The sequence below is a fragment of the Hylobates moloch genome, unplaced genomic scaffold, assembly GCF_009828535.3.
Source record: "Hylobates moloch isolate HMO894 unplaced genomic scaffold, HMol_V3 SCAFFOLD_12, whole genome shotgun sequence".
Taxonomy (NCBI): Eukaryota; Metazoa; Chordata; class Mammalia; order Primates; family Hylobatidae; genus Hylobates; species Hylobates moloch.
The window spans coordinates 78,155,116-78,181,931 of record NW_026652287.1 but is presented as its reverse complement, the minus strand read 5'-3'; the positions used below and the strand labels follow the sequence as shown (position 1 = coordinate 78,181,931).

At 34.4% G+C, this 26,816-nt stretch overlaps 1 protein-coding gene across 3 annotated transcripts in view; it reads right to left on the bottom strand.

Annotated features, from left to right (window-relative positions):
• NAV3 (neuron navigator 3) overlaps positions 1 to 26,816 on the bottom strand; it is a 395,528-nt gene that overhangs the window by 26,105 nt on the left and 342,607 nt on the right. For 2 of the 3 annotated variants that reach the window (XM_032170808.2, XM_058425703.1), the window contains 5 exons: positions 17,129 to 17,240; positions 10,604 to 10,725; positions 8,715 to 8,887; positions 6,346 to 6,499; positions 4,962 to 5,136 (listed from right to left, as the gene is read on the bottom strand). In XM_032170808.2, coding sequence (XP_032026699.1) covers positions 4,962 to 5,136; positions 6,346 to 6,499; positions 8,715 to 8,887; positions 10,604 to 10,725; positions 17,129 to 17,240 — 736 coding nt within the window. Of the gene's footprint in view, positions 1 to 4,961; positions 5,137 to 6,345; positions 6,500 to 8,714; positions 8,888 to 9,572; positions 9,594 to 10,603; positions 10,726 to 17,128; positions 17,241 to 26,816 lie in introns of all 3 variants that reach the window. The other variant, XM_032170807.2, reaches the window with a different exon arrangement.

Sequence of the window (26,816 nt, the reverse complement as noted above, 5' to 3'; positions counted from 1 at the left end):
TCAAGTTTCAATCTAAGAATTTATTTCTGCTTGCAAAGATCTTCACTCAAGTGTTGGGCCACTCACTGCCTTTAGATGAGGAAATAAGAGATTTCTTTTTCTATTACACATAGGTCTGAGTAATACCTGAGTAATATTTAGTCACCATTATAACCATGACAAACTGACAGCCATCTGGTTTTTCTATCCAATCTAAAATATCCAGGCTCAATATCTATGTAATTTATAAATGCAAAGGTGCTGAAATTGACTGTCAACTGAAATTATTTTCAAGCATTTGACATAGCCAGCTATATAACTACTCACCTTATCTTTATAATTATTAGGTACTGTTATTGAATTTCAACTGTGGCATTATACTGGAATTATGATTGCTCTCCTGAATCCTTTATGCTAATAGTTTCAAAACCAAAATAATATTTCTAGTAATCAGCTAAGAGTTACAGAAGCATGATAAAGCTAGCTGCCTTTAAAATATCAGCCTTTAAATGGTGATTAAAGATTAAATTTCAAAATATATTATACCAGATTAATTTCCAATTTGGAGAATTATTAAGGCAAACTATCCCAAATGTATGTTTTCCTTTAATAATAATAATACTATCATAGAACCATGCTTAATATTAAGACAGTGTTCTGTGGATAAATGAAACTCCATTACATCCTAAAGAGCACATGTTCCTGGTAAAAAGAGGACTCAACTGCTCTGACAATAAATTTATAGAAAAAAAGGTTATGACTATAGCATCATAGAAATCAATACTCTAATAAGATGGCCTCTGAAAATAGAATGGTTTCTATTATCTTAATAATTAAGCATATGTAATTTTGAAAGTAAGCAATAAAAATACTCTAAGATCATAACAATTAAAAACAACTTTTAGAGCTTGAGAACTTTTAGAGCTTTGCAATAAATTTTTAAATCATCAAAGATAATCTCCTGCACTGGAGTTTAATTATTTTCCCAAGTTAACATCTTAATAGTCTTTCACCTTTTCACCTACTCCACTCAAAAATAAAACTCTTCCTTCAGTGTCATTTTAATTATCTTGCTCCTTTTTTAGAAGTTTAGAGTGGTTTACCATTGGCTATTCACATCTAGACTTCTGGTAGTTCGTGATCAAATTACTTTAGTACTTGGCTTAATTACCCATAAATGCTCAAAAATATTTGACCAATATTTATTAAGCATAAATGGTATCAGAAATTTTGCTGCATATTGGGAATGAATACCAAGATGAGAAAGAAAGTGAATTCCTTGTTTTTTTGGAGTATGTATTTCAGAATAGGTTAAGCACTCTGCTAATATAAACAGGACAATGAAATAGAAGGTAACTGAAGGGAGCCTGCTCTAGATAGATAGGTCATCCTGGAAGGCTTCCTTGAAGAAGTAGTATTTGGAGATAAGACCAGAAGTCTGAAGAATGCTAGACAAGTGAAGAACCAGGGAAAAAGATTCAGTCAACAAAAACAAGTGCAAAACCCTGAGATGTGTGACCTGGGTATGTTAAAGGAACAGAGAGATGTTTCGGGTAGCAGGAATGTAGAGACAAGGGGAGGGTGAGGAGTGGTATGAATGATGTGGATGGAAATAAGTATGGACCAAATCACACATGGCCAAGTAGTCCATAGCAAAGGAGGTTGGCCTGATTGTTGATCCACATAAGCTGCTTAAATTTGCCTTGGAATATGTTATTCAGTTCATGTCATATTTACTTCTAAAAAACCACACTTACAATATGAAATTTCTCCTGACATTAGTAGGATAAATATTTACCAAAGATGAGTGAATAACTATTCTTTGCTTTTATTATGTGGCTATTTAAAGCAAAATTAACACAGTAGTGAAAAGTCCAGGTCCTGGATTCATCCAAGCCAGGGTTTGATTATTAGTTCTGCTGCTTACTAGTTTCATGATCTTGAACAAATTGTTACAGTCACTTTCCTAAGTCTTGGTTTCCTCAGCTATAAAATGGGGCTTTAACAGCACCTTCCTGGTAGAGTTACTGAGAACATAAAAGATAATACTTTCAAAGCACTTCATCCTCAGTGTTTACTAAGTTTTGCTCTTCCGACCATTATTTCTGTTTATTCTAACTCCTTCTGTTGACTGCGGGCGGGTCACATCATGACTCTGAATCTCCCCAGTTCGGAGTATATTGACGGGATGGTCACCTGATGAAACAACTCCAGGAAAAACAGCAAGTTTAATGTGAGAGGCTTCTGTATTTTTGTTTGTTTGTTTTTGTTTTGTTTTGTTTTTTAGTAGAAAATAAGCCATGGTCCTCTGTCTATATTTTGAAGGAAGAATTAAAGAGGTCTGCTATTCTGACTATACTTAAGTAAAATTCTGGCTAAAAACTAAAGCCTTCTCAAACGTCTGTCTTTACTGGATGCATGGAACATGCAATTAATTTTTCAGGAACTAGATACTTGCCAGTTATCCTCGCTCCTATCTACTTTCTTTATCTTAAGATTAATCATGAAACCTAGAAAGTCTCTCTGTTAAAAAGCCCCAGCATAGCGCAGATCACGAGGTCAGGAGATCGAGACCATCCTGGCTAACACAGTGAAACCCCGTCTCTACTAAAAATACAAAAAATTAGCCGTGCGTGGTGGCGGGCACCTGTAGTCCCAGCTACTCCAGAGGCTGAGGCGGGAGAATGGCCTGAACCTGGGAAGGCGGAGCTTGCAGTGAGCCGAGATGGTGCCACTGCACTCCAGCCTGGGCCACAGAGCATGACTCCGTCTCAAAAACAAACAAACAAACAAACAAAAAAGCCCCAGCATAAAGGCAGTTTTGATTTCCAAGTGTTGAACCCACTACACAAGAGTGAAAGTAATGAAAACAATATTCTGGTTGTGTGATTTAATTTTTTTAGTTCAGACATAAGTATCACTATTGAAAAGTAAGGAAACAAGATATATTAAAAATAACTTAGGGAATGGGTAAGAAAAAAGGTATTAAAAAAACGTAAAACTTGGCTCCTCCTAAAAAATTGCCATAAATTCTTAATCATGGCCATCAATGTGTTAAGACCAATAAACACAGAAATTGTAAATTTAAACTCTTTGATTTTATGTTTATCTTTATGAGTTCTATTTTTCCTAGATATTAAGTTTTTTTATATGTGTCTGTTTTTTCTAAACCACCTTCAGTATTAAACTTGCCTCCTTCAAACCTTATCATATTTTCATAAAATAAAACAGAATTATATAAAAGGCAGTGAAAGCCTACCATTAGTCTGACCTGTAAGGTACTGGCCCTTGTCTTTCCCTAGGAGCCAAGCCTGAGGATCCAGAAATGCACTGGTTATTATGAGATGTAGATCTTACTTCACTTCTCTGTCAGGTCCATCAGCAACAAGCCAACATAGAGGATGCTGTTCAGAACTGTCAGATTCTATACATTTAAATATTTGTGTTCTTTCTTTTGTAGAATATTTTGTTGAGTGTGGATAATACTTTATGTACAATTTACAAACTCAAATTGCCATCCACTTCCATAGTCTTATTTTACCTAATGATCTACGAGTTCATTTAATTCTGAAATCTCTTGCTTTTTACTTGGCTTCTGACATTAGTTGTACTTGATGCTTATTCTCAGAATTTATTTTCTTCCTCTAATCTCCACCAGAAGTGTATCAAAGTTGTTTTCTTAAATTACAGGGAGTGCCCACTTATCTTTTACATATAAGATGAAGGCCATTATTTTATATGATGAAGAGCAGCCATAATAGCAGAATTTTTAACATTCTGTCTTTTTAGAAGAGATGTGATTCATTGGAAATGTAATCAATATCAGCATGCCATGTCATTTCCCTTCTCCTTCTCCTTCTGTATTTTAATATGATTTAAGGCAAGCAGTGTACTGTCTCCATTCTGTGATGGAATCTAACGTTGGCTAGAAACATACATATTATTGGTTTCCAAGCGTCATCTGGTGGCCGTGCTTCACAATTACCACAGATCCTCATGTAAATATTACCTAGACTAAATTCTCTATCCTTGAAATGATTCTCTTGAATGAACTGTTCCACAGAAACAGCTACACTTTATGCTTGAATGGTTCATCAGATATGAAGACGACATTATGTCATATGATTCTATTTGCAATCGAATCAAAACTGTACCCTTGTTCCATCACTAGTACTGTGTTCTTTATCTTTGTTGGAAATTTAATAGAGCTGCAGACTGGGTGACAGAGTAGCATTATTATTCTCTCAGAGCAACATCATGCAGGGTCATCGAGTCGAATTTAGAAAATAAAGCCTGCTACACTTATAAATGGGTTTTACACACTTAAAACAATAAAATTCAATGAGGTTATTATTATTATATCCATAAGTACTAATTATCATCACTGAGAGTATGTCTTCATCATCATAGTCATGGAGAAATTACTTCCTAGGGAAAAGGGATTTCTTTTTTTTTTTTTTTTTTTTTTTTGAGACGGAGTCTCGCTCTGTCACCCAGGCTGGAGTGCAGTGGCGCAATCTCGGCTCACTGCAAGCTCCGCCTCCCGGGTTCACGCCATTCTCCTGCCTCAGCCTCTCCGAGTAGCTGGGACTACAGGCGCCCGCCACCACGCCCGGCTAATTTTTTGTATTTTTAGTAGAGACGGGGTTTCATCGTGGTCTCGATCTCCTGACCTCGTGATCCGCCCGCCTCGGCCTCCCAAAGTGCTGGGATTACAAGCGTGAGCCACCGCGCCCGGCCAAGGGAAAAGTGATTTCTTAAAAATATTATGAAGACCATATCTCTAAGATTGACTTTTGGACGGAGAATGTGCTTTTAAAATTATAACTAAGTAGACTAGATTTATAAGATCAAAATAGGACTATTTCTGAGAATTAGAGCGTAACATTTTTAAGAGTATGTAAAGTTCTCCAAATTCTAGGCTTCCCACCCGTTAACTCATAGGCACGCTGTGATTCAGGCAAGCATGTGCACTAAATCACCTGAGGTAACAGCCTCTGTGATGTTCAAATTGTTTAGAGAAAGTCCTAATGACTGCCTGGAAGATGAAGAGGAGGTGCTGCTTGAGGATTCTGATGGTGGCCGAGTAGGCTTAGCTGTGTTACCAGTTTCTGCCTTCAACCGGTCATTTTCAGCTTTCAGTATTTCAATTTCATTCTGTTACGAAGATGGAAAACATGAAAAAAATTGAGTTGGTTTGATTGAGAAAAGAGCACCGAGTCTTTTATCAGAGTTAATTAGCTTGTTTGTTAAATAAAACATGTTAATATGTTAAATAAATAAATATAAGATATGAAATAGGATTTCCTTCCCAAGAAGGAAATTTAACCTTTTTCTCTCTCACATATTATACATTGCTGAATTCACAAATATAGACAATCCAACCATTCGACATGTTTATCATTATTTTTTAACTAAATCATGTGTTTGAGAATTTTTCCAGGACTTGGTCTCATTTGAATTAAGAAAAATACGATGGAATCATTCATAACACATCTCATTTTAAAGGTGATGTTAAAATCTTATAAGCATATAATGCCATTTGTAATATTGTTATAAATCCGTGGACAGTTGAAAGACAGAGCAAAACAAAAATAATGTAAATAAGGTGATTTAAAATTACTCCAAAATCATATCTAACATCTGAAAAAGTTTTTTTTTTCCTTCCAATTGGGACACTAAGCTCATAAAAAACAACAAAAGCCTTTAGATGAACATATACAGTGGCAGATGAATCTGCTCAGCAATGAGCTTGTCTTATTGCAGTCATCTGTGGTACCAAGTGATTACTGGTATACAATAATAAAATGCAAACTTAGTCTGAGCACAGACTGGTTCTGAATTTAGCCTTTAGATGTTTTTTAAAAAAATACAAAAGCTTTACTTTTACAGATGGCATTCTAAATCACTTTTACTTCCGTATTCAGAAAGCTTGTGTTGAATTTCTACAGTTTCCTCATTACTTTTGCATTTCAGTGGAAAACTGGTGAAAGTATGTGAAAATCAGATTTCAAAAGAACAGGCAAAAAGCCAAAATATAAGTAAATGATGGAAAAGTGAAGCAAGAATTGTAGTAGCTTCTCTAAAAACTTAGCTCTCAACCTCAATCCAATCACTAGTACAGTATCCTAAATGGTTCTTGAATACAGCTTGCCAGTTTGCACTCCCACTTCCAAAAATTGGATTTGACAAAATTCTCAATTCAGTACTAAGAAATGAGTTGCAAAGACTGAATAAACGAGTACATTTCTAAGGTGGGTTTCCAAGTGGAATTTATTCTGTGTTAACCAAGAGAACAGAATAAGCAGCATTTTGTTTGTTTGTTTGTTTCTCCATTTTATTCCTTGAAAGTGCTTCAGCACCAACCTGCATTCGGTTCATGGCTTCCCGGATCTGATCAAGATGATGAGCAGAGCTGAGGGCCTCCAGCCGAATATCCGTTAATTTTAATTCCTTTTCTCTGAGCTCACTCTTCAGCTGCAGAATTATCTCTGCCTCAGCTTCTGTGCATTCACAGATCCTGAAGAAGGAAACAAACAGAATCAGTGGCCTGGGGAAGGTAGAGGATTAAGAAAAGCACTGCCTCTTTTAAAGGCTGAACTGCAATATTATCCAGCAGGTATAGATATGGTGTGCTGCTGGCAAAACCTAGAGAAAAGGAGAGAGTTTTACAAACAGTTATGCATTCACAGGTTCAAAACGGAAGTAGCTTTTTCTTTTAATCTTTTTTCTATTTTTTAAAGTTTAAAAATAGTCTACTATTACTGAGTATAAAGTAATCCTAAGAATTCTTTTATTGGTGATATTTATAGGCAGAAAAGTCATAGATTACTACATTTCATTCCAACATTTTCAAGGGACTTAAACCTCTATTTGCAACATGTGACTATTCATTTATAAAAGCAGTTATTACATTCTTAAAATGTTGATTTCTTCTTTTGTAAAATTGTGCAAAAAAAAGCTTTGCCACAATACTGTCTTTAATTACCATAAAAATCCAATCTAAACACTGTAGAAAATAAATTAGAGAGATTACTTTTGGACATTTAAATAATGGGTGAGTTATACAACCTTCCTATTAGGCTCAGCTGATTTAGGAGATCACGGCTAAATCACAGGTTTCAACCCCTACTAGCAGGCTAGCTGAGGGCTGTTTGAAGGAAACATATTGTATTCTTGTGTTGTTTTATTGTATTGTGGACAGCTTTGCAGGAAATTTGCCAAAAAAAAAAATGTTTTATATTAACTAACATATTTTCCATTTAAAATTTGAGAACTAGTTTACTGGCCACAAATGACAGTGACATGTTCTTCCTTTCTGCATAAATCATAAAATTATGTAGGCAAAGCACAGTGGCCCTGTTCTATATGAGTTCTATGCTAGTTGTTGTCATGGGCATACAAAGAAATTGGATTTAAATAGTAAATAACACAGAGAATTATCTCACCAGAACACTTTCCTATATTTGAAATGTGTTCGTTCTTGTACAGTAGTCCCCCATAATTATAGTTTATCCACAATTTTAGTTTCTGTGGTTTAAGTTACCTACAGTCAAACATGGTCCAAAAATATTACAGTATTTTGGGCTGGGTGCAGTGGCTCACACCTGCAATCCCAGCACTTTGGAAGGCCAAGGCGGATGAATCACTTGAGGTCAGGAGTTTGAGACCAGCCTGGCCAACATGGTGAAACTCCGTCTCTACTAAAAATACAAAAAATTAGCCAGGCGTGGTGGTGCATGCCTGTAATCCCAGCTACTCAGGAGGTTGAGACAGGAGAATCGCTTGAACCCGGAAGGCAGAGGTTGCAGTGAGCCGAGATCTTGACATTGCACTCCAGCTTGGGTGACAGAGTGAGACTTTGTTTAAAAAAAACAACAAAAGACAAAAACAGTATTTTGAGGAAGATACAGACTACAATAATATAACTATTATCACAAAATATTGCGGTAATTGTTCTATTATTGCTGTTAATCACTTATTGTGCCTAAGTTTTAAATTAAATTTTATCATATGTATGTATGCATGTATAGAAAACAAAAACATAGTATACATAGGGCTCTGTGCTATCTATGGTTTCAGGCATCCACTGGGGGTCTTGGAAAGTATCCCTGGTGGATAAGGGGGGGGCTACTGTACTACCAAAAAGTGGGCTATCATAAAAATGCTAGGTTAGATTAACTAATAGAATCAAAGAAAACTGGATTGCAGGTTGATTTTAGGAAACCAAATTTTAGTTGAAAAAACAGAGATGGTATTTATTGTTGAAATGCATGTGAGTGATTTTAGAAAAAGCAAAAGCAAACACTACTTAGGTTAGAACCTGGATCTTTGCAGTTTTCATGCATCACACTCCACTTTACCGAGATCTATGCTTGTAGATCACAGGGCCATTTTGTCGTTTCTTTGGTGGCCAGACAAGGGGTGACCTGTATGTACACATAGTTAGACAGATACATGGACAAATGCCCGTGAAAATAAGTGAGAATCATGATTTAGAAAACTGGAGAATGACATCAAGAAACACTTGAATTCTAACACACGAAAATGAAAAAGAAAAATGAAAATGAAAGAAACCAATGAAAGAAAAATATGAAAAGAGAAACTAATGCTGTCCATCATTCTCAGAAAAATCTGAAAATAATTGGTACAGATATGGTTAGAACATAAATATAGCCTTCATCTAAAATTGTTTTTAAAATATATTTCTGCATTTTGCAGAAGGAGCAACTTACGCTGAAGCAGATTGTGAGGGCTTCATGGATGCTGAGCCACAGTCACCAGCATTATGGGGCAACTTGGGGGATGCTGGAAGGGATGAATCAGTAAGCTCTTCAATGTCGGAATGTGATGAAGGAGGCTTGGTGGACTTTTTCTTCCCAAAGGCTTGTTTGAAAGAACTTCTCAGCTGAAACAAGGACAGAAATTACCCTTCTTGTCTATTTGCACTTGGAGAGCTTTTGCTTTGGGGCGTTAGTTTGCAGATGCCATCCTAGCCACTGCCTGGGGTCAGTATGTACAAGCAGAGTATTAACAATTGCAGCACAGTATCTCTAAAAAAAAAAAAAATGATACCGTGTTTTGTGTGTTCATTTTATTCTTGTATTAATCCAGCGCAGCGCAAACATGGAAGGCTTTTAAATAGTGCAAGGTCAAGGGCATGGCTGTCAGAGCACTCATTTAAAACTAAGTACCTTGAAGGGATCTCCATTCCCAATGCTTCTCTCTTCAAGGCAATTTGTTTTAAATGGCCACTTTAGCGCTACAATCAAGTCATGTCCTGCTGACAGTACAAACTTAAAAAGCAAAATGAAATCAAATTCACCTAACACTTCATTAATTGTGATTTTTCTATTCAAATTTTCCAATCCCAGACTACTCAAAACCAGAATTGGTATTCCCTACAGCTCTATTCAGAAAGTGGTTTTACATCTCTTTAAAATTTGAGATTAAAATGAAAAGACACAAAGAAAAGACATACAAGGTAATCTGTTTTAAAAGGTATAAAAGCCTACTGCCAAAATGAATAGCATTCATGCCAAGGTAGGGTTTTTTTATAGATGCATGCCAAATTGTCCACGGTTTATATTCACCTCACTTCCTCTAGAGTTCACCTTGCAGAAACATGAAAGAGTGTGGAATTACAAATCAAGGGAATGAAGGCTGATCAGTATTTTAAAATATTACCTGTATAAACATTTTTTAAGACAAAAAGATATTTCTTTCATTATTTGTAGAAAGCACTCCAGTAAAATCCTCTGATAATAATGTCTGGATTTCATCAAGAGTTGTATTTACTCAAAATCTACCTTTTTTTTTTGGTATTAAAAGAAATCATTGACTCAATTGTTTTTAAATTTTTTGCAGTAACAGTATCTTCCCCTCGGCTATTTAGCTATTGATCAATATCGTAAATTATATCACTAGCAAACTTAAGGTACAGTTCTGTTAAAGTGCATTTCTATATTTCTGCTATATTCTCTTGGTTAAAAACATCAAGCAGACACTAATGTGGTTGATTTCTTTTAGGGTGAAACTATTCACACGGTAACTGTTGATTCCAAAGGCGGAAGGAGAGTTTCATGGTTTCTTCTTTCCCTTTATTAACTCCCGTTGTCCTCCTTTTCCTCCAAGACCACTATCACCATCATCATCACCATCATCATCATCTTTTCACTTTTCCTTCATCTCTACCCCCACAATAACCCCCTGTTTTAAGCCATTTATTCACAGGTGTTATCTTATTTTTCTTTAGTATAACTCTATAGTTATACTATATAGTTTCTATAGTTATACTATAGAAAAATAAGATAACATCTGTGAATAAATGGTATTCACAAATAAATATAATTGCCATTAACTATCTTTTTATTGGTAAGAAAATTCAGGCCCCTCAAAAGGTCTAGATATAGTGATGATTCAAACCCAAATTTAGTCCCAACATTAAAATGTATGCTTTTCAGTACATGCCACTCCAATCTGGTGATGAGTGCAGCATTTGAGGTGTCAGTAGCTTGAATGGGACACTTTGTAAACTACTGCAGATCACTAAAGCCCCAAAGAAAAAGACCTAACACATTATGCATTAATAAGTTTCTGAATTAGATGAAGGATGGTGACTTACCCAGTTTTTCTTTTTCTTCTTCTTGGAGTCAGCATCATTACCACTGCCAATACTGGAATGGCTTGTGGCACTGTTGATACTAGAAACACTTTCAGAGGAATGCTGTCTTCTGATGCGAAGATCTAGCAATAGAGGAAGAGTATCACATTGGCTCATGAAGAGTCTCGATCTGAACAAATAAGTCTTTTAGGTCTTTTGAGAGGAAGTTCTCTAAAAGGTCAACAAGGCTTTGTACAGATAATTTCAGTGCAGTTTTGACTTTAGAAGTTTAATAAAGTACAACCACATTTGTTTTAATTAACTGAGTTATCTACATTAAGATTTAATGGGAATCTCATATAAGTCCATAGCCCTGGCAGTTTAATGAGTTCTGAGTTTTGTCTAAAATTAAATGCTGTGCTAGTAATTTCTACTGAATACCTGGATCAAGCAGCTCTTCCAAAATGATTTGTTCTGAATGATTAATTTCAAAGAGTAAATGGAAACTCATAATAGAATGAGAATTAATTGTGCCTTTTTAATATTCATGCTTCAAATACAGTTACTAGAGCCAAATGTATTAACTTTCCATTTCATAGAATCATACCATATTAGAGCCAAAACAAATCTTGAAGTCACGTAAGCACATAATCTCACAGATGAGGAAACTGAAGTGAAAAGAAGTTAAGTAATTTGGCGAAAGTCAAACAGCCAATGAAAGGCAGATCCTCCAAAGAAAGCCTAGGTAGACTGAGTTTGTGAGTTAAACAGAGGACATATTTAAGACAGTGCAATTCTTCCAATGTACTCCTACTGCCTGCCCATGACTTATTATAGAATAGTAATAGTAATACCAATAACAAATAATAATAAAACTAGGTTTTACAATATGCTCGATATGCCCCCGGAGTACCTAATTTTATTCTTAAAGCAAACCACTGAAATGAGTTTAATTACTAAATATAACTTTCACATGGTCACATAGCTGAAAAATAGTGGAGCCAGGTTCAGCCTTAGGCTGATTCTAATATCCATTGTGTTAACAGCCATGTGCACAGCATATGGTATGGCCTTGCTTAACTTCTAAGAGCAAGCAGTGCTTCTTTAGTTAAGATATTTTGAAGAGAGTAGCATTTGATATTTAATCATGTTTAAAGGTATCCGTTTCTTTCATACAAGCAACTTTTAAGATTTATTTATAGTTATTAAAAATAAAACAAACTGAAAATTTTCCTACCTAAAAGCACTAGTATTAAGTATTACTGAGACAGTAAGAAAATTTCCAAAATTGTGTTTGAAGTCACATTTGCTTTTAGTCCATTTCCATTAATATACTTATTGGCATCAAGGCAGATTAGTCAAGCAAAAAAATCTCAGTGGAAGTTGTAAGATGTCAAAATTTACTATAAAGCTGACGAAGTTTCCAAAAAACTAATACCATAAAATCAAGCCTCTTCAATTGATTGATTTACTGAATAGTAAAAATGATCCATGGCAACAAAACTATAACTGGTTGCTTTCAAAACGTATAATAAATGAGTATGTATGTATTGATAGACATGTAATATATGTATTTACATACATATGTGTGTATATGTGTATCCTCACCTTCATATACATATATATCAATAAGTCCCTTAATTTTTCTACTGAGGCAATCATGCTGAAAAATTTTATAGGAAGAAACACATAGAGCTTTTTTTTTTTTACAATCCCTAGAATTTGTCCCTTAACATTGTTTTAAAAAGTAATGATGAGAATATTAACTGGTTTTGCATGCCAAAACATTACCAACTCCTAAACCTAAATCAAGGTTTTCATGTAGGAGGTTTTCATTCAACAATAAAGGAATCCAGTATCCTTTAATCAACTATTATGGAAATCATATAAATAGACAATAGAAGAATATGTGTAGGTATATCTTCGTGCTTTAAATTTTTGCTATGATTGGCCATTAGCTTTTTGAAAAAGAAGTAGCATTTGCTAGCTCGTTCCTAATAATTAACTTTCACAAATAGAAAAGCACAAAGTATTAAAGTATTTCAGAATTTTTATTATATCCAGAATTAATAAATTGTGTTTGACTTCTTTAATACTAAATTTTTAAAAAGATAGTAATCCTAGGTCAAAAGTAGTCCTTGGAAGTATCAGTTACATTCAATTATGACTGCATTCATCAATAAAGATTAGCAAAGCCATAATATTAATAATATTGTGAAATGAAGGAAATGCATTTTACTGTTCCCTAACAATTTCATTTTAGTGCTTGTTAAGTATTTAATTCAGTATACGGGGCATCATAAAGTTCAGTAAAGAATGGCTAACCAAATGAATATCAGCAATCTGAATTAATGGAGAAGCCTATTTTTAAAGTGAAATTTTCAGGTATGTGTTTGTTCACTCGTCATTTTCCATCTCCCATCCTCTGTGTCACCACTGCCCCAGTTCAAGCTACCAACATAACCTTTACAGCAAGTATAGCTATTGAACTTACTCATCCTCAAACCATTCTGTAAACAATAGCTAGAAAAATCTCTTTTAAAAGGCAAACTTCATCATCACTCCCCACTTAAGACCTTCCAATAACTTCTCACTTTAATAAGAATAGATAAAAAAATTCAACTTCTAAATATGGCCTACAATCCCTCAGTAATCTTGTCAGTTCTTAACTCATCAACCGTGTTCTTCTTATTACATGTTTGCTTAGTATTTTCCTTACATTAGTTCCATAAAGGAACTAATTTATTTTCCACCTCAAAGCTGTTTTGAAATACTCCTCCCTCAGTACTTATAAAGTGATTGACAATTATTCCTTGGATATTCACTTAAATATTATTACCTTGGAATAATCTTCCCTGACAATGTAACCTCCAGTAGGTACCTTGGTACCCTCCTTCCCTATGGCACCCATTATTGTCCATCTTGGAACTTATAACTGTTTTGGTATACATGTTTAGCTTCACCAATGATCACATACATTCATTTGCTTTCTGCTCTCCCACTAGACTAAAAGTTCTATGGAGACAAAGACCGTATCTATTTTGTTTACCATTATAAATTCCAAACCTTGTATTGCTATACAAGCATATGGCATGTGGTATCAATCAATACGTAGTGTGAAATAAATTTGATTCTAATTTTTCATTCTATATAACTATGTTTGCCTATCACTATTTCTGAAAAACAAATTAGTGCTGACAGAATTTTAATTCATGTGTTATCCAACTATATTTGGTATATATCAAGGAAAAACAATTCCATATTTACACAGAAGTAGTGACTTAGAAAGCGATGGTACATTTTTAAAAATAAAGGTAAAATTTTCTATTACCTTCAACTTTCAAATTTCTTATCACAAATATTATTTTTGCAGTGGATTGTGGGCTCCGTGACCACAGGGTAATTTTTTAAATCTTTGTATTTTAAGATCTGATAATGCCTACACTTAATAGCAGGTGTTTAAATATGTTTGTAAACAAAAATATTTTATTATAGACTATAGTCATGTATCAAACTTTGTTAATGAATGTGATGCATTAATTTAGAGGAAATAGAAACACATTCACAAATTGGTGTGTGGTTTTGTGATAGTCAGGCCTGTCTAGAAAACTGCTGCCTCATTCCAAATATATCTTTTAAGATCATATGTTAAAAATATATATTACATAAATATTTTAAGGGCCTCTAAAAGTGAATTTCAATGTGATTTCCAATATAAATTTACACACCATACAATTACCTTAATAACCCAGGGAAAGACACATAATCAGTCCAACTGACTGTTTTTTCCATGTAATGTCAATAGTCAATGTGATAAGAATCACTTTGTGTTCATTAAATTTAATGCTGAGTTTTAATATTACAGAAATACAATCTAACTATCCTGTATACATTCAATCCCTTATAACCAGTGGTTTTTGTTAGTTTTAAAACCTAGCAAATTATTTTTTAATATTTCTTGACCAATTTAGATATTAGCTGTTATTTTTCACCTTAAGCACCACCCCTCCCACATTTCTGAGCAAAGGAATTCCAATTTTTCAGTTTCTGTAGATATATTCATCTACCTGTTGCCTAAGATAAAAGGAATCCTTTCAGCAAGTTTCACTTCGGTGACTTGTGCTGTGTGAAAGTAAGGATTAAGGCTTTTTAAATCCCTTCTGGACCTATTTACGACATGAAGATTTAGAACATAAGCTGCTTTATTATAGCTCTAAGATAAGCTTTAAATATGCAGTAATTTTCCATGCATCACATAAATCACTCCCCCACATGGAAAGTTTCTAAGTTCTTGAAAGAAGTAGCCCCTACAGAACTACTTTGTCCTTCAATTTAAGCATATCTCACTTTATATAATTGTTTTCCTAACATTTAAATTGAAATTCATTTAAATATTACTTTATTCTTCTTTTAAAAATTCAAATAAACCCCTTTCATGTGCAAGACATCATCGTGGGCATCTTGATGTCTTTCAAAAGGGTGAAAAAACAAGCTCTACTATTGTAAATCAGGAAAGACATACCTTAAACAAAAGCCCCAAAGTATAATGTAATTTTAAGAAGGGAAGTATTGCTACTTCCAGAAACATATCACAGGGGATTTCATTCAGTGTAGGGGTCAAGGAAGCATATTTAGTTTCACTGCTGCTGCAGTGTCTCAAAAAGTTTTTAGTTTTGATGCTGATCAAACAAGGTAGAATATCCTAAATGGAATGAACACAATTCATAAAGAACTTATGAAGAATTGAAAAAAAATTCAGGATAGCTGAAATATGGAATATGCAACGCAATAACAGAACAAGAAGTCTATATGTGCATCATCTGGCACATAATTGGTTATGAATAAATATTTGTTGAATAAATGAAGCTGGTGAAGAGAGATGATGTCATGTGGAGGAGTCTGTATTCCATTCTAAAGGCAATGGGATACCTGTAGATGTGTTTCTCAATGACTATTCTGGCTTCAGCGTGAAGACTGGTGTTAAAGCAGGATAAGATTAAGAAGAGGAAAGCTATTTAGGGGTTTGTGGTCATGGTTCAGGAGAGAGGTGATGGATCGCGAGAGTAAAATTACAGAAAAGTTAACAGATCCAAGAGATATTTAAGGAGTGGGATCAACAGATCTTGGTAATTTATTCAATGAGGAGAGGAGGAGTTATGAAGAATACTTAGATTTCTGGCTAAATGGAAGGATGGTGGTGCTATCTACTGAGGCAAAGAGCACTGAAGGAGCAGCAGGTCTGAGACAGAAGACAAGTGCAAGTTTGGAGACGTTAGGTTTAAGATGCAAAACAGACATCTAAAGATATCCACACGGAGTTCTCTCTTGGCAGCTGGATATACAGAGCCTGGCCTGGAGACCTAGATTTGACAGTTATTAGCTATTAGCACATTAATAAAAATTACAGCTAGAGTATGAGATGATTTTCTATATATTTTTAAATAGGACGCATAGAATCATAATGGAAGAGAGCTTAGGATATCAACAATTAACAAATGGATACAGAAGAGTGAATTTACAAAAGAAATATTGAAAAAATATTTCAAAGGAGCAGAAGAAAAACCAAGAATGTATGATGCCATGAACATTAGAAAAACTGAATGTTTCACATAGGAAGAAATGAATACCAGTATCAAATGCTGTTTCCATGTCTGTCTAATACAATAAGAATTTTAAATGTTTTACTGAATTTAGTGTCATATAAGTTTCTACTGATCCTGGACAGCATCGTTTTGGTGGAGTGGAGGGAAAAGGAGCTACACTCCAGTGCTCTAAAGATGGTTGGTGGCTGAAGACATTGAAAGATTTCATAAAATGTGTCTCAGGATTCTTCTGGAAATGAAAAGAGAGATAATAAGGCATTCATGTTTTAGGACAGGATTTTTTAAGCTGGGAAAGAGTTGAGCTCATTGAATGCCATTGAAAAGTGTCGGGAAATGAGTAAATAGAACCAATGTAAAGGAAAAACATGACACGATATTAATAATGAACATTTCTTCAGTGGTGAACCCAGGGATAGGGGCAGTGGCAGAAATATTTTCATTGTTTGGAATTGCTTAAGCATAGGAATAATTTAAAACAGACCTACCTTTCACCCGTTGTTTTTATTGTTTTAAAATTATCTACAGGAAATGAACCTTTTTATAGCCTCCATCCAGGAAAAGTTGTTCCCAATGCCCACTGCTTGCTATATCATCATATTGACTATTTCATTTTTAAATACAGATCTAGATTATCATACTCATTAATGAGTTTGTTTTGCCTGAAGTCAGATATGCATGTATTAACCAACCACTCCATCTCCATCTCCACTGAATCAAGTAGAGAGATGTGTACACAACTATAGAACCAAATTTCTTAAGATCAGTTTAAAAATTACTTGATAATGAAAGTCACTGTTCTAAAATTCTAGGATTCTGACCACATTAATACCAACGTATTCATTATAAAAGGCATTGACACTGAGTAAATGCAGTTTTACTGTAATTAATAAATAAAATAGATGCCTATTATATTGGGTGGAAATGAAATGATTTCTAAATATACCTTTGGGAGGATGGTCTGGACCATTCAGCGCTCCCTGAATAGCCGCCTGGGCAGCAGAATTCTGAGCCTTCAGCATTTCAATGGTTTCTCTTAGTTCTATAAGTTCAGATTCCTGTGAAATAAACAGAGTTTGGAAGCTTTAGTAACCAGAAAGAAAAATAAAATCTCCTTGCTCATAGTTGAATTAAAAAGGTTTGATTTTATGTAGTAACAACTTCCTGGAAGATTTGGATGCTTAGCTGAACTTGTCAAGTTGTACCTAATAACTTCTTTCTTAGCTAAAGTAAAGGAGGTGGTTTTTGTTTGTTTGTTTGTTTTTCTTAGTTATTGTCTTATAAAAGAGATATGAATAGTCTTTATTCCTTTCAAAGGGTGGCACCCAGAACTCACCAGTACAAAGTAAAGCAGAATATCAAACCACTCATTTCGGATAACACACTTGCTAATATTACCTATGATTATATTAGATATTTAGATACCACTATTGCACCGTTGCATTGTATTGTATTTATTGCCAACTGCAAACCTGAAGTTTTGTCAAATGAATGATTTCAGATTTTGTTTGAAGTATTTCGTGCCTGCAAAATTGATTCTTTGTATTTAAGTGTAAAACGTGGAACTTACCCCTAATTCCTATTAAATGTCATCTTATTAAATTCTGATGCCATATCAAAGTCATGTTACATTCTGATCCTTTTTCATTCAGTAAAACTCCTAATGTGGAGACCTAGTCTCACCAAGCCAAAGCAACACAGGGATAAAGTAAATAAAAATATATGCATTTTACAATTTTTAAATAATAGTTAAATTACAAACAAAGCACCTTACAGATCAAATTTTAATAAAGCATATATTTTCTTTTTGAATTTAGAGTAATTTTAAGATATGTCCCAATAAAAATATTTGCACAAATTTGAACTTTCATAGTTATTTAAGTGAATTATTTTATCAGAAATAACTCATTTTTGGAAGATAAAATAACTCAAAAAAAGTTAAAAAGAAAAAGAACTGAGTATTGTTTCAGTATAGACCATATTTCCATTAGAAGCTCAGTGACAAAGGGTATCTTTCTTGATGGTAATATAATCCTAAAAATCAGATCTTTGTCAGCCTCTTAGAGGGAGAATTCCTTGGTAATGTATTTGTCATTCTTCATTGCCTTTAGCATCTTTGGCAGAAAGCCAAAGAATTGGGCCTCGGTTCTTCATTCTCTGGTAAATAATTTCTCTTTACTCAATGTCTCCCAGAATATATATTTTAAAACGATCATCCACAGCAGCCTTTGCAGAAAATTGCTTCATACTTGGGAATATCTGGTGAGTATTCTAACCTTAGACGCTTAAAAAAAAGACAGATGATGCTAATTGAAGTGATATCCAAGTTTGAAATAGGTACCTGGCACCTCATATATCTATTTTCATTGGATGCCTGACATCTTCCTGATAGAAAACAGTCACATTTAAAACAAACAACCAGACCTTCTTATGCACTTTTAGTAGCTTATGAGTGGAAGAATCTCTCATAATGAAAAATCAACAGTAACCTCCTAAATTTATAGATGGGTCTTCAAATACTTGACTGCAATTCATTTCGACTATATTTATTATAAAAGAAGAATATAATATTTGTGGGAAATTTCCAGTGTCATGACAAAAGTCAGACCCAATGCATCATAATGACTCAGTCTCTCCAATTTTTATATTCTGTCCACTGCCAAGTTAGCAACAGATTTTACCAAAACTTAATATATTTTCCATTTAAAAATATCCCCCAAGAAATAAAATATTTACTGAAAATTCAATCTGCTCCTACTGGAAATTTATTCAAAAAGAAATAAATGGTACATAGTGGAATCATGGAATGTAAATATTAATTATACAACATAAATACTAGAACGCATATTAAATTCTAATTAAAATCAGATTTTTATCCTTAAATTTAAGATCAATTATGCTTGTACTATGGATTAAAGTCTGTTAAAACATTTGCCTGTGGCTTTAAAGGAAAAAATTGGAAATGAGACCTCATGCCAACAGTGTTAAACAATTAAGCTTAGCTTTGAGTTAGCTGACTTATTTCAGTGTCAAAACGTTCAGCTGTTCACGAGAAATCTCTTATAAAACCTGTTTTCAAAAAGATAAAATGTAGAACGTTCAGGCAATGTTGCTTTTTCAGAATATCATGTTTAATATGAAACAGAAAAATGATCACTTTCTAATATTAATTATCTTTTAAAAAGCAATAGATATTAGCAGGTTAGTTGTTACTCAATGTGGCACAATACATGTAAAAGGAAGAATAACTAGTTAAGAAAAATATATGCTATATAACTTGAGAGAATCATATCTATGAAAAAAATTAGTTCAACCAAATTCATACTGTTATTTCTTTAAAACTTTATGAGTATAAGCAAACACCTATAAAATATTCCATAGTCTTTGATTAAAAAGATAGCCAAATTCTACATTGATTGACATAATCTGTTCAAACTTGCACTAGTTATCTTTCCATATTTGCAAAATTCCTTCCTTTTTTTTTTTTGAGACGGAGTCTCGCTCTGTCGCCCAGGCTGGAGTGCAGTGGCGCAATCTCGGCTCACTGCAAGCTCCGCCTCCCGGGTTCACGCCATTCTCCTGCCTCAGCCTCTCCGAGTAGCTGGGACTACAGGCGCCCGCCACCACGCCCGGCTAATTTTTTGTATTTTTAGTAGAGACGGGGTTTCACCGTGGTCTCGATCTCCTGACCTCGTGATCCGCCCGCCTCGGCCTCCCAAAGTGCTGGGATTACAAGCGTGAGCCACCGCGCCCGGCTGCAAAATTCCTTCCTTCTCTCTCATTTCACTTAATGAGATCTGCTCTCACCTTGCACTCAAGCCACACCCATCTCTTTTCTCTGAGCTTTCCATATAATTTTTCCCTTTATTTAAATATCCTTCCTCACTGTTAAAAGCCATGGTAAAATGTCTCCACACTTGTGAAACCTGTTTTCCTGTCAGAAAAAAAATGAAAATGTGCTTCGAGACTATTTAATGTAGTTTGTTTAGTTGTTGATGAATATATTTTTTCACTTGATTTATGATCTCCATAAATATTGGGATGATTTTGTTGAAATGGTCTGGTCTGTGTTAAACAGATGTGTCTCCCATTGAAAGAATAACATAAAACTTTAACTGTATTGCATACGTCTTTTTTTTTTTTTTTTTTGCAGGAGGGTGTCTGATGACCTAGTGAGTGGGGTACCATATAAAAAAAATCAAAAACTGTATTATTTATTACAACCAGGAAGTCTTATTTTGGCTAAATCAGTGGAATCACCTCCTTTGGATGAGAACACAGTCAGGTTTTCCTTTCTCTCTTTCCCAATAGTATTATAGAGATAAACATAAAGAATTTTAAAATAAAAACTAAACTGATACATACAAATTTTTCAATAGTTTATTTCTAGTTTTCATTTTTCATCTTCATAATTATGGTTAGTTCACATTTATTTTTTAAGATATATTTTCTCAGGTTTCTATAATGCATAGAAATTGTAATGTGGCCTTCAGATGCAACTAATAATTTTTATTTTATTTTTGTCCATAGTGGGGAGTTTGGATGAGGTATATGATCAGAAATGAATTCCCGACATAGCTAACTATAAAATCATTAGATATTTGAAAACATATTTTCATACAATTTCTTTACGTTGAAGGGAAACATAGAAGATACTCAAGTTTTGAGAATCCTTAATAATCACTCAGAAAAAAACTGAAAAAATATATATGCCATCAAGATATGGATTTAAAGTCTACTCTTCCAATTCAGTCATTTCCAGTTTCTTATTCTCATTAAATACTAAAGAGAAGATTGAAGCTGGGATAATTGTGCAAAGGATTTTAGGAATAAGATAATCAGATCATATTTTGTTACTTCACACTTTTCAAAAATGATAGATATTTTAAAACCTGAGAACCAAACTAAGATTTCATTTTCCTCCAATGAGCTATTCAAGATAATGATGCCCCCAACACCTGCTGAGCTTGTAAAGTTCTAGTTTTCCATGAAAGTTTCTCATGTTAAAGATGCTGAATGGAGTCAATGTCTCTTTTCACAGTTTTATGCATGTATCTGAGGCTAAACAATTCATTCAGGTCAGGCTTGAAATGCTTCCAAATAAAATGATCAAATTTTCTGTCAGAATACTAGCCTTTCCTGATGGTCTTTCCAACCCAGTTTCTTAACTATACCCAATCTCTTTCCAAATTTCTCACTAATAAAGACTTTGTTGAGAATCCCAAAGCTTGGGACAATCTCATCAAGTGTCATCAACTAACTTGACCTTCTAGGCAAGCCTGTTTAAATTTTCCACCACATCTGCTTTTTAGGTCCTCACGCTGGCACTAAGTTAATCTCACACTTCCCAGCTCTAGTTTCCTTAAACAGGTCCTCCCTTCCCCACTCCATCATGCATCTGAAGTCTTGCTAATTGTTCTACTGAAATAACCTGGCCATCCCTATTGCATCTAGTTTCAAATAAATCACATTGACCAAATACCAGTAGTGTAAGTAATTTGAAAATTTTAAATTCACATTATTCTATGCCCTAAAGATTAAGGGATGCATCATCTGACTCCAGCAATATATATTTTTAAAAACACTTCTAGACGGCAAATATCATAACATAAATTAGGGAGAGTTAATGTAAAAATCATATTCAACTAAATTTTTAGTTGCAGCATTATCTATTTTCAAATATTTGGTTTCAAATTCCCTTATTTTGAAGGTTTCAATTCCTGTTTTGTAGTCACCCAAAAAAAAGTTTCAGAGAGGTAACAAATGAGCAAACTACTAGGCTTTATGATTAGCATAGGAGTCAATATCTGAGCTTCCACTCATACAAGGGGATATTTCTCCGCCCTGCTCTGACCTTCTAACAAGAAAAACCTATCATACCTTAACATGCGTGCTAATTGCCTTGGCATGACAGCTACAGGGAACTAATTTGAAAGTCTTTTAAATTTTAAATTCTGAAATATTTAGCTGTGAATATAGCTTTAGTAAATTTGAACACAAGGATTTAGAAGTAGTTCTGTAAAAATGTTACTTATAAAAATATAGTTTGCTGGATTCCTGGAAGTTGAGCCTTTCTCAACTGGAATTCTGCGAGAAAATTAAGCCCTGCACAATGATTTGAGTAGCAATTTCCTTGATTCTGACAAGAGTGGTACATAGCTAGTACCATTCTAGATGGTGAGAAGTTATTTCAGCACATATAATGGATGCCTCAGGGCGTTAGGTTTAATTTTTTTCACATAATCCTGGTGAAGAAGTGCTGGTGAAGAGACAATGATCTGAAATCAGGATAAAATTCTTGATCAAACTACGCCAATATCATAGTCTACTGAGTCCTAGGTTAGGTACACGGTAATGCCTAGAGATAATTTCACTCCCCAGCAAGCATATTAACAATTCTCTTAATTTTTACCTACTTACAGACTTACTATTATATAACATGTCTTCTTTTAGCAGCTATTGCGAATACTGTTTAACTTTCAGAAAATGCTGCCAGATTGATCACTAACTTTTTTTTTTTTTTTTTTTTTTTTTTTTTTGTAATTTTGATTTTTTTGAGACGGAGTCTCTCTGTGTCACCCAGGCTGGAGGGCAGTGGCGTGATCTCAGCTCAATGCAACCTTCACCTCCAGGGTTCAAGCAATTCTCTTGCTTCTGCAGATGTTTCCTTTGAGAATGCACATGACATTGTACTGAATATAATAGCATGACAATTTTCTGCCTTCTGAGTTATTCATACATGTCTTTTCTTTCTTACTAGGCTATAAGTATATAAAACCAGTGTTCTGCCACACAAATTTGGCAAGAGATTCGGTGTTATTTGGCATCTGGAAATAGGAAAAGTGTTAGGAGTGAATCCCTCTCTATTCAAGGGAGTTATTTTGGTCTATAAATCAAACAACAATTTTGATGTAGTTTCAGGCTATTAATGCCATGTGATTGCTGAAAATCACACTGTGAAGCCCAAATACTAGAATCTGAGTCTTAATTTAGTTTATCCATTTTTAAAGTATGTAATCAAGAACATGTAACCACCTTGGCCTTTGTTACTTCGTGTTTTAGCTTCCAACCCAGCTTCTCAGTATCCTCATTCTCAGCTTTACTTTTTTCGGTAGTGCTTATCATCACCTGAAATCCTATGTTTTAATTATATATTATATATATGTATTTTATATATATATATTTGTGTATATATATACGTATATATATATTTTATATATATGTATTTTTTTTCGAGACAGAGTCTTGCTCTGTCGCCCAGGCTGGAATGCAGTGGCATGATCTTGGCTCACTGCAACCTCCACCTCCCAGGTGCAAGTGATTCTTCTGCCTCAACCTCCTGAATAGCTGGGACTACAGGTGCCCACCACCACGCCTGGCTAATTTTTGTTTCTAGTAGAGATGGGGTTTCACTATGTTGGCCAGGCTGGTCTTGAACTCCTGATCTCAGGGAATCCACCTGCCTCGGCCTTTCAAAGTGCTAGGATTACACGTGTGAGTCACCACACCTGGCCTGTTTTAATTATATTTTTATTATCATCTGTGACCTCCTAAAATATAAACTCCATGATAAAGAGATACATATATGTGATATATATGAGAAATATCAACTCCATGAGGAATATTACATATATGTACAATATGCTTTTAGAGTTCTGGTAGATATGTATGTCTATAGATATAGACCTATATCTATCATTCTATATCTATATTGTCTGTACTGTTTTGTTGTTAGAAGAGCACAAATTCAATATAAACTTCATGAATGACTAAATAGACAAATGAACCTTATAACTACTTGGGGAAGGGAGTTTAAGAATCTCTGCTCTATACTTCACAAGCCTTTTCTCAGGATTGTTGAATCACCAGAGAGCAATATACCCTTTTATCTCAGCTCCCTGAAGAAATGCCTTTAGTGAAATATGATTAAATGTTATGCCCTTAGCTTTTAGAGAAATGTCTATTTGAACAGTGATTTTGTCTTTTGTTATTCCATGACCCCAATTTAAAAACCTTGGCAATAAATTCGTCCTTGAATTTAGTGCCAAAGAGTTTGTCTCTTCAGTCTAAATTATGCTCTTCTGGCCAGAAAATGAGAATAAAACACACCTAACAATCTCCCTTTGTACCATAGCTTCCTTGAAATTCAATTCAGTTCAGTGCCTTGCAGTAGTAATTATCTAGGCTGAGGTATATTGTTATATACATTATTCTACTGGTTTTAATTAGATTCTGTCCTTGAATTATACCATTTCATATTGCAAATAATTTTATAGGCTTTTAAATATCACTTTGAGAATAGGCAAGTTATAATCTCAAATTAATTAACTAGTTAACCATGATTGTTGTGTGTATACATTTTGCAATTCAAAAAAAAGTGATTTTATTTTCAGTTAAAAAAGTGATAAGGACAATATGAGACATTCTGATATCTTCTGAGAAAATTTTATAATTTTGGCAATGTTATTTTAAGGATAATGTAGACACATTATAAAATCTCTTATGTTATAGAAATTATTTTTAAATATTCGGGCTTTAATCATAGGCATTATAAGTTTACATACCTCTACATTTTTTTTGCAGTTTCTATGAGAAAATTCACTTACAGATATAACAGGGTTCAAGAAAATATTGGGTGGAGGACAAAATTCTATTAATTTTGACTTATTAAAGATATTGAGACTTAAATTCTAACACTTGTTTCCAGCAATATGCTTGGTATATGCCCAGTGAGGAATTTGGTGTTATCTTATAATTTTCAAGGGGAAAAGAGAAATGTAAAGGAAGGTAATATTTTTTGGTAGCCCCTAGCATGTGACATGATAACAGTATCTGACTTACTCCTCATGGTGATCCTACAAGGTGGTTATTATCATCTCCACTTCTAAGAAGGTGAATTTGAAGTTCAAGAAAGGTTAGATAAACTTGCTCAAGATTAACCAGCTTTTAACAGACATAGCCAGAATTCTCATTCAAGAATACTGGGGCCCAGTGTTTTTATTCTTTCCCATCAGCTGCTCTAAAAAGCCTTCTAATTCTATTTGCTGGGTTCTTATATTACACAGTGAAGTGACAAGCTGCAGCAAAAAAGAAAGAGAGGGAGACAGAGAAAAGAAGGAAGGAAGGGTGTAAAGGAGGAGAAAGGAAGGATGGAAAAGAGACAGGAAGGAAGGAAAGAAAAGGAAAAAGGAAGAAAAGGAAGAAAGGGAGGGAGGGAGGAAGGAAGGGAAAGTTTATGTTTCAAAAGGAGTTTGTTAGCTGTGCTAGAACAGATTTTCCAGGAATGGATAATATTCTCTCTCACAGGCAGGGTATATGGAGAATATGAGAGAGAATACAATGTGCTAGTAATACTTGGCAATTATAAGAATTTTCGATTTTCTCTTTTGATTTCATTAAACTATTCATTATGTGTTTTAAAAATAAACTTTTGTAAAGTGACAAAATTTGGTAATACATACTACTTTTGTAAAGCTAATCACATACCTTACAGAATCTAAAGACAGAACTGAAGCCATTCCTATGGATAGAGGAACACATTCCTGAAAATACCCAAAACTTTTGATATAATGGGTCTCTTTGAGAATTAGATGATCATTTATGCACATTTACAGTTTTCATACACACACACACACACACACACACACACACACACACACACTCCATACAATTCTAGAGGCTTCACCTATTTCTGATACCCATCCATGGAAGTTAAGGCCACTGGACTAACAGCAGAGAAGTAAGTTAACTGCTCATCACAGGAAAGGTGACCAGGCTTTCTATGCAGTATGGACCTTTTTAATACTTTTGTCTTTGTGAACTAAATTCTCCGTTCCTTTCTTTTTGGCATACCCTCTTTCATACCATAAAATCCTTTAGGTTCATTTTAAACATTTTGATATAACAAATGACTTTTCTTCAAAGGTAATATCCCTAGATGGCAACTAGTTGTTATTTCGGAATTACACAGGATTGGCCTTTGTTTCATAGCTGCTGTAACCTGAAGTCCCTTACTTGGCAGAGTCCTAACATCTGTCCCAGGCATCCTTCCTGTGTGTCTTAGCCTACAGCCATGTTCTATAGCTATGCCTACAGCCATGCTCTATAGCTGGATTTAGTGACCACGTATTTGTGAAAGTTCTTAACAAAGTGTGATTCTTGTCAACTGCAAAACAATTTGCTCCCAGAATATTCTCTTATGTGACTGTTTCTCTTTCTTAACATTCAGTATTCTTTTACTAGTTCCATCCAGAAGTAAATTAATAGACTGCCTAGAAAGGATTTTGTGTGCCTTCGTGTGTTCCAATGTGGAGTAAACTGATAAAATCTTTAAATTAAAATCTGAAAAGAAAGGTATTATCATTGTTTTAATTTAGTATAGAATTGAACGTTATTTTATCACTATTATTCTTTTTTTTTTTTTTTTTCTGTCTCCCAGGCTGGAGTGCAGTGGTGTGATCTTGGCTCACTGCATCCTCCGCCTCCTGGGTTCAAGTGATTCTCCTGCCTCAGCCTCCTGAGTAGCTGGGATTACAGGTACCCACCACCACACCCAGCTAATTTTTTTTTTTTTTTGTATTTTTTGTATTTTTAGTAGAGATGGGATTTTACCATGTTGGCCAGGCTGGTCTCGA